The sequence below is a fragment of the Cynara cardunculus genome (genome assembly GCF_001531365.2).
Source record: "Cynara cardunculus var. scolymus isolate 2C chromosome LG 3, CcrdV1, whole genome shotgun sequence".
NCBI classification, from domain to species: Eukaryota; Viridiplantae; Streptophyta; class Magnoliopsida; order Asterales; family Asteraceae; genus Cynara; species Cynara cardunculus.
In genome coordinates, this window is record NC_037530.1 from 37,110,140 (window position 1) to 37,118,368 (window position 8,229).

Here is an 8,229-nt window from a genome sequence, read left to right on the forward strand (position 1 = left end):
AGATGTTTATCATGTATTTGATTGTGTTTATCTGCAGTTAGTTACACGAATTCAGATATGGAATAAAATCGGATAGAGATTAAATCGTTTTAGGATGAAAGAGTTTAAGAGTTTTTAAAAGTTTTAAGAGTTTTAGCCAAATGCTTTATAATATAGTGTGTGTATATATATATATATATATATATATATATATATATATATATATAATATGAGGTGTACTTTATAAATTATATAAACTAATTACATCCATCCCTTTTTTATGATCAAAGGTCACGATTAAAACAAATTATTTTAGTAAAGTAAAAAAATAAAAGAAAGCAAATTATTGTTATTTTTAACAAGAAAGGGCAAAACGAAAACAAATCCCCTTTTCGGCATTCAATCCCATGAACATGTTTTATTGGAACCAAATGGCCTTTGACCTAACGGTATGTGAGTCTTTGGCCTCCTACGAGGTCAAGGGTTCAAACTTCACCAAAGGTTAGGAGGGTGTATGAGTTTATTTGTTTTATTTGCTGTATATAAATATTATATGCTTAAAATATATGTTCCATTGGACGATATGGAACTGTTAATGATGGGACAATAGCTATTTAGAACTGTTAACGATGAAACATAATGAAAGTGTTAATGATGAAATATGTTAATGATGAAACATAATGAAACTGTTAATGTTGAATATGATGAACTGTTAATAATGAATATGTTAATGATAAAACAAAATGAAATATTAAAATCAAGATGTATCTCGTTGCGTTGCACGAGTACCCTTGTATTAAATATATAATATATTTAAAACACGAAGACGAGATAGTCGGGGATCACGTTACTCAGCCCCGTCCCCATCTCCGGCCCGGTCGGGTGGATACACCGATTTCTCCATAGGTTCAATGTAATTTACTCAAAATAAACGAGGTGCTCTATGTAATAAATAGAGTCTAGGGAGCATTTTCGTAGAAAAGTGATATAGCAGAGGGACCAAATCCGTAATATAGTGGAATGAGAACAGGTAAGGCGGAAGAAGAAGTCATAAAACGTGAATTTCTCTAAAGTAAGTTAGTTTGGATGGTTGGAGTGTTGGCAGATGCCTTCATTAAATAACATCCACTCCTTTTTTTAAACCTAAACACGTATTTATATTTCTCCATGCTAAATTTTGTGCCTTAATTAATCACTACTACTAATTAATCACTACTACCTACGTAAATTTACCCCCCATTTTTTGTATCATACATATACTTTCTCTAACCAATTAAAGTTACCAACTTACATTTATTTAACCACACGAAACTCAGACTCATCGACAATGGCAGACGCGTCCTCCGGCATTACCTGGGATGATATCATGAAGGAGGCTGTAGATCTTGTATTACCTTCTTCTTCTTCTTCTTCTTAACTCTATTCATCCATGGTTTTCTAATGAATATTCATTAATGAATAATGATGATTACAGGAACATATGCCAATGGATGAGCTCTTTCAACAATTGAAATGTACAAAGGAGGGATTGACAAGTGAAGAAGGCAAGAGAAGGCTTGAGATTTTTGGTCCAAACAAGTTGGAAGAAAAAAAGGTAATTAATAAATAATTCATCACCCCCACCCCCCTTAATCCTATTATATACAACTTTAAATATTCAATCCCAATTAATCTTAATCTTAATCTTTATTATTATTCATTAATTATACAGGAAAGCAAAATCCTCAAGTTCCTGGGGTTTATGTGGAATCCTCTCTCATGGGTCATGGAGGCTGCTGCTATTATGGCTATTGTCTTGGCCAATGGAGGGGTCTCTCTCTCTCTCTCTCTCCATATATATACATATATATATATAGGGTCAAAAACCTTAAAAATATAAAAAATAGAGGAACACCTTGGTAACAATTCATCTATATGGTATACATATGCATACAAGTAATTTTTTCAGTGTGTTGTGTCCATAACATGCACACGTGTATTGAAACTAGAAAACATCTTCAATGACTTGTATACATATGTGCATGACGTACAAATGAAGGGTTATTATGATGTCCCTCAGTTTTTCATTTTCTTGAGATTTTCCCCGGACCCTCTCTCTATATATATATATATGTAATATAGCATATGTGTGATGGGTTGATGATGAATTATGAATTGGATTGCAGGGGAAGCCACCAGATTGGCAAGATTTTGTGGGAATCACAACTTTGTTAATAATTAACTCCACCATAAGTTTCATAGAGGAAAACAATGCAGGAAATGCAGCAGCAGCATTAATGGCAGGTCTTGCTCCTAAAACAAAAGTGTTAAGGGATGGGAAATGGTCTGAAGAGGATGCTTCACTGCTTGTACTTGGAGATATTATTAGCATCAAATTGGGAGATATTGTCCCAGCCGATGCACGTCTCTTAGAAGGAGACCCTCTCAAAATCGACCAGGCTGCATTGACCGGCGAGTCATTACCAGTAACCAAGAAACCTGGCGATAGTGTGTTTTCAGGTTCGACTTGCAAACAGGGTGAGATTGAAGCCGTTGTCATTGCAACTGGGGTACACACCTTTTTTGGCAAGGCCGCTCACCTAGTCGATAGCACAAATCAAGTCGGCCACTTCCAAAAGGTATGTCATTTGTCACTATTGTAACACCCCATAGCCCAAAACAATTGGCTGACCCAATAACTTCAAATCCAACTTAAAACTATGGTGGAAGTTATTAGTAACCCACAGCTTGAAGCTTATAAGAAGCTGACAGATCTCATTTTCTATCATGTGGGACGTTACAACTATCATCCATGTTATTATTAAAAGAATCTTGTAACAACCACTCTGACATTAACATTTGTGAGCTTATCAAAGTTGTGGGATACAATAACTTCCACCATGGTTTATATTGGTTTGGAGGTTATCTATGGGGCGTTAAAGAGATGCTAGGATTGTGACAATCATGATGACGAAGATTTCCTTTCTTTTTTAGGTGTTAACGGCCATTGGAAACTTTTGTATATGCTCCATTGCCGTTGGGCTGGTGATAGAAATAGTGGTGATGTACCCGATTCAGAAACGATCCTACAGGGACGGAATTGACAATTTGTTGGTTCTACTCATAGGAGGAATCCCAATTGCAATGCCAACCGTGTTATCGGTCACCATGGCTATTGGGTCCCATAAGTTATCACAGCAAGGAGCCATCACCAAGAGGATGACAGCCATTGAAGAAATGGCTGGGATGGATGTCCTATGTAGTGACAAGACTGGCACCCTCACCCTTAACAAGCTCACAGTTGATAAAACTCTTATTGAGGTGGGTGATCCATCAAGTGAAGTCCAATGAACAAGAAAGGTTCAAGTGCTGACCTTTTTCTAATTCGTCTCTAGGTCTTTGCAAAGGACATGGACAAGGAAACAGTGATCCTATTGGGAGCAAGGGCTTCAAGAGTTGAGAATCAGGATGCAATTGATGCTTGCATTGTAGGGATGCTTGCTGATCCCAAGGAGGTAATCATATATAGGTTATGTTTAGCAAACTAGCAGATAAGATAAAATATAGCTGATTCAAAATGGCTAACCAAACGGAGCTTCTATCAATAAGCTAAAAGAATAAGCAAGCTTACGGTTGCCAAACATGGCCATAATCAAGTCTTCAATAATATTATTGTAAGGTGCAGACGAAACAGGCTCATGGTTTTGCTGATGCAGGCAAGGGCAGGGATCACCGAGGTACATTTTCTGCCCTTCAATCCTGTGGACAAACGAACAGCAATAACATATATAGATCAAAACGGAAATTGGCACCGAGTGAGTAAAGGTGCACCTGAGCAGGTACGATAAACTAATCTAGATGCTTAGCTGAAGACATAAAACCAACTCCTATTTGGTTCATATGCTAATATGGTATCCTGAATATGTCAGATTGTGGAGCTCTGCAACCTAAAGGATGATGAGAGTAAAAGGGTTTTCAACATCATTGATAAGTTTGCGGAACGTGGCCTTCGTTCCCTTGCTGTTTGTCAACAGGCGAGTTTCTATATTTCTAGACTTTGAAGCTTTGGTTTGATCTAAGGTGTTGTTTACTACCTGCTTACCGCCTCTTACCGAGGTAAGAGGTAATTACCCGGTCAAAGATGTTGTTTACAAAGTTTTCTTACCGGTCCATGATGCTGACCGAGATGCTGACCTGGTAAGCTAAGGGAGAGAACTCTTGCTCAGTGTGCGCTTACACAGATTGAACCTCTTACTCAGTTACTTGAGTTGGTAAATGGCCCCTAATAGTGTTTTTGGTGCTTATTATGCAGACAGTACCCGAAAAAACCAAGGAGAGTCCTGGAGGGCCTTGGGTGTTTGTTGGTCTCCTGCCTTTGTTCGACCCTCCAAGGCATGATAGTGCAGAAACAATTCGACGAGCCCTCCACCTTGGTGTTAACGTTAAGATGATCACGGGTGACCAGCTAGCCATTGGCAAAGAGACTGGTCGGAGGCTTGGAATGGGAACAAACATGTACCCTTCTTCCTCCCTCCTTGGCCAAAACAAAGATGCAGCTATTGCCAATATCCCTATTGAGGAGCTAATTGAGAAGGCTGATGGCTTTGCTGGTGTCTTTCCGGGTAAGGACACATTCATTCATTAGCAATTATATGTAAATATAATTTAGAACTGAAACTGTAGAAGGGGCTGAATGCAGAGCACAAGTATGAGATTGTGAGGAAGCTACAGGAGAGAAAACATATTTGCGGGATGACAGGAGATGGTGTTAATGATGCACCCGCACTAAAGAGGGCCGACATTGGTATCGCGGTTGCTGATGCAACCGATGCAGCTCGGAGTGCGTCTGACATAGTCTTGACTGAGCCAGGATTAAGTGTCATAGTCAGTGCAGTCCTAACTAGCAGAGCCATATTTCAGAGGATGAAGAACTACACCATCTATGCTGTCTCCATCACCATTCGTGTTGTGCTTGGTTTCATGCTAATTGCTCTTATCTGGCAGTTTGATTTCTCGCCTTTTATGATCCTGATCATTGCCATCCTCAATGATGGAACCATCATGACCATATCAAAGGACAAGGTGAAGCCTTCCCCTATGCCAGACTCATGGAAGTTGAAGGAAATCTTTCTCACCGGGATTGTTTTTGGCACTTACCTAGCTGTCATGACTGTAATATTCTTCTGGGCAGCTCAAGAATCTGACTTCTTCACTGTAAGATATATTGTTATTTAGTTCACAATGTTTAGCTGTAATTAACCAAATTTAATGGTACTTGTATGATGGGGTTTCAGGACAAATTTGGTGTACATTCGATCAGAAACAAGGACTTCGAGCTTACAGCAGCTCTTTACCTCCAAGTTAGCATCGTCAGTCAGGCACTTATATTTGTCACTAGGTCAAGGGGTTGGTCGTACGTTGAACGTCCTGGTCTTCTGCTCGTGACAGCCTTTTTGATAGCACAGCTGGTGAGCTTTGTGGGGAAACTAAAATTTTAATTTCATGCTCTATTTATATTTCAACTTTAAAAAATTGGGGTGTATTGTAATAATCTCGCTTATTGAAGATTGCTACACTGATCGCTGTATATGCAAACTGGAAATTTGCGAGAATCAAAGGAATAGGTTGGGGATGGGCTGGTGTGATTTGGATCTATAGTATAATCTTCTACATCCCTCTAGATTTGTTCAAATTCTGCATCCGGTATTCATTGTCTGGCAAGGCCTGGGACAATCTGCTCCAAAATAAGGTAAAATATATATTCTTCGTCATGCTTTAACACTATTGGATTGTTTAATTCCTTAAGTTGATTGAATGAGTTTTCCTCTCTTCTGTTCTTATGAGAAACTAGACCGCTTTCACCACCAAAAAGGACTATGGACGGGGAGAAAGGAGAGCCCAATGGGCCATGGCCCAACGGACTTTGCATGGTCTCCAGCCGCCAGAGCAAGCAGAAATTTTTAATGACAAAAATAGCTACAGGGAGTTGTCCGAGCTTGCTGAACAGGCCAAGAAGCGGGCTGAAGTGGCTAGGTAAGCTCATTCTAGAAGGATTACTTCAGAGTTCCAAATATCATTATACCAGGTTTATATCTCATAGTTTGTTTTATTGCTTTTCTATGTACTTGTTACAGACTGAGGGAGCTTCATACATTAAAGGGGCATGTTGAATCAGTAGTGAAGCTCAAGGGTCTTGACATTGACACCATTCAACAACACTATACAGTTTAAAGTTACTGAGGCGGAAGTAGTTTAGTTCGCCTTAGAAAAGATTTTGGCAAAGAGAAATAAGATTTAGGAAGATACAACATTGTATTTCATGAAGGTTTCTTTTCAGCTTTGATTTCATTCAAGATAAGCAATGGATGAGATGTTGGAATAAGTCCAGCAGACGAGATCGTTTACATATGATCCGCAGTTGGCGAAAAAAATGTAATAAGACTAGGTCATTAGAAGCATAAAAAGGGTGGCACCAGTTCACCAACTCCCTCTGCTTTGCTGGATTGGAGGGGAAAGTCATTGTAGGCAGCCTTTGTTTTATAATTTCATTTTTTTCCTTGCTAAAATCATTGTATTATATCTCAGTTCTCTTTGTAGAAATGCATCTTACTGGTTCTTTTGTCTCTCCTCCTTAGTTCTAGAAGTACTTATGTTTGTGTCATGCATACATATCACGTGTTGCAATCCCAATTTCAAGAATGCCTTTAAAATTAATTGACCAAGAACTGAACCACTTCAATCATACTGCACTGGCAATGAGAACATAAACTCATATGGGTTTCACAGAAATGCAATACCATGCATATTATAATGCAGTTTCATATACTTGTGTTTGCAATTGCGTGGTGTCAAGATTATTGAAATTAATCCAAGCTACAGTACAACCAATCACCTTACTTTCTTGGACCGGTCAGGCTTTTTGGGATAACCTAAACGCACGAGGTACCACAAAACTCCTTCAGCAGCTGAATCTGCTGCACTTTTCTTGTTTGGCTGAGGCTTGCCAATGCACTCAACCACTATCCTTGACCTTGAGCCTTCTTTCATCTCAACAATGGCCTTATAAGTGAACCTGTTTCACGTACATCATCTCTAAGGTTGGTGTTGAATCATCTGAATGGTTAACTTATTATTAGAATTGACACTATTGATTCAGTTTTCTTGATATTACACATAATCAGTTGATAAGGTAGTGATAAATTTACTCATTAAAGCATGAGTATTTTATATGAAAGCATCTCTAATTCTTCATGTACTAAATAACAAATCTAGAGAATTGAAAATAGATGGCTGTATTTGGAATTTTGTTCCTTCTTCAGATGAAACAGGGAGTACATATTGAAAATTGGCATGGTGATTGAAATTAGAGTCGATGAACTTACAATCTGAGATTACTCGGACCTTTTTCGTCACAACAAGCGAATACGGGACGTTTCCAATGGTTTTTCACACATATCTCGTACAAGCATGACCTCGCAGTCAATTTCACCGGACCTTATCTCGGGACAAGATCAAAACCAAAATGACTAAGTAAATATAAACACAGTGACAAATCGCATATAGTAAAACCTAAAAGGATCAAATATATCATCAACAGGTAACTTGTTAAGCTTAAAGCCTGAAATCCTGTAATTCCGATAACAAATCTTCCACCTGATTCAAAATTAGGTAAAGAGGTGAGTTTAGGTAGGTAGATGTATTACAGCTGCATACCTCGAGAAATTGGTAAAGAGGGTGAATTGATTGCTAGAGTATCGATTGACAAGGGCGGAGTAGCTGCTGAGTTATCATCAGCTCCGCCACTGCTTCTGTTATCATCATCTCCGGCGGTTGGCGGTGGAGGGAACGGCACGAGGCTCATGGCTTCTTCCGATAGACTTGAGAGATGGATACGAATACAGATTGAGGTAAAACCGCACCAAATTCACGGAAGCATCCTTCTAATCTTAGAATTGCGTGATCACAAGCAACAGATTCTCAACTATCGATTTCTGGATCAATTTTATGTAGCAGCTGCGTGGGGGTTAGTCGAAGGAGACGTTTAACATTAATTATATTATTAAAATATTTAATATTTTTAATAAAATATTATTTTGTTTTTCAAACATTTATTTTTAATATATTTTATTAATAGAATATAATTAAAATATTAGTTTTATATTTTATATAAAGTTTTAGAAATTTCTTCAAATTTCAAACTTGAAAGTTTCTACCTTCTTTCTTTCTTTTATCTATTTTAGCATATACTATAACATAATTATTGGACAAAAA

General features: G+C 38.1%; 2 protein-coding genes across 4 annotated transcripts; one reads left to right on the forward strand and one right to left on the reverse strand.

Moving 5' to 3' along the window:
* The first annotated feature begins 1,306 nt into the window (after positions 1-1,306).
* Positions 1,307-6,189, forward strand: LOC112508803 (plasma membrane ATPase-like). 2 transcript variants are annotated; one of them, XM_025113575.1, is made up of 14 exons: positions 1,307-1,366; positions 1,454-1,573; positions 1,691-1,789; positions 2,145-2,597; positions 2,953-3,279; positions 3,354-3,473; positions 3,675-3,797; positions 3,888-3,996; positions 4,275-4,580; positions 4,658-5,172; positions 5,253-5,426; positions 5,525-5,707; positions 5,810-5,991; positions 6,093-6,189. In XM_025113575.1, the coding sequence occupies exons 1-14, from the start codon at positions 1,307-1,309 to the stop codon at positions 6,187-6,189; spliced, it is 2,868 nt and encodes a 955-aa protein (XP_024969343.1). The 2 variants fall into 2 exon arrangements, with proteins under 2 accessions (XP_024969343.1, XP_024969344.1); XM_025113576.1 differs by having other exon boundaries at positions 3,888-3,992; positions 4,271-4,580.
* A 485-nt stretch (positions 6,190-6,674) lies between these two features.
* LOC112508804 (ribonuclease 3-like protein 1) lies at positions 6,675-7,977 on the reverse strand. 2 transcript variants are annotated; one of them, XM_025113577.1, is made up of 3 exons: positions 7,672-7,977; positions 7,341-7,452; positions 6,675-7,030 (listed from the first exon to the last, which is right to left on the reverse strand). In XM_025113577.1, the coding sequence occupies exons 1-3, from the start codon at positions 7,817-7,819 to the stop codon at positions 6,847-6,849; spliced, it is 444 nt and encodes a 147-aa protein (XP_024969345.1). In that variant the 5' UTR covers positions 7,820-7,977; the 3' UTR covers positions 6,675-6,846. The 2 variants fall into 2 exon arrangements, with proteins under 2 accessions (XP_024969345.1, XP_024969346.1); XM_025113578.1 differs by having other exon boundaries at positions 6,675-7,071; positions 7,672-7,971.
* Positions 7,978-8,229: the final 252 nt, after the last annotated feature.

What these genes read in the sequence shown, in the direction of transcription:
- LOC112508803 (XM_025113575.1), top strand. Translation starts at nt 1,307, where the DNA reads ATGGCAGACGCGTCCTCCGGCATTACCTGGGATGATATCATGAAGGAG. An exon ending in ACAAGTTGGAAGAAAAAAAG is followed by an intron (nt 1,574 to 1,690) that starts GTAATTAATAAA and finishes TTAATTATACAG; the next exon opens with GAAAGCAAAATCCTCAAGTT. An exon ending in AAGCGGGCTGAAGTGGCTAG is followed by an intron (nt 5,992 to 6,092) that starts GTAAGCTCATTC and finishes TACTTGTTACAG; the next exon opens with ACTGAGGGAGCTTCATACAT.
- LOC112508804 (XM_025113577.1), bottom strand. Translation starts at nt 7,819, where the DNA reads ATGAGCCTCGTGCCGTTCCCTCCACCGCCAACCGCCGGAGATGATGAT. An exon ending in CTCTTTACCAATTTCTCGAG is followed by an intron (nt 7,453 to 7,671) that starts GTATGCAGCTGT and finishes TCCCGAGATAAG; the next exon opens with GTCCGGTGAAATTGACTGCG. An exon ending in GGTCCGAGTAATCTCAGATT is followed by an intron (nt 7,031 to 7,340) that starts GTAAGTTCATCG and finishes TACGTGAAACAG; the next exon opens with GTTCACTTATAAGGCCATTG.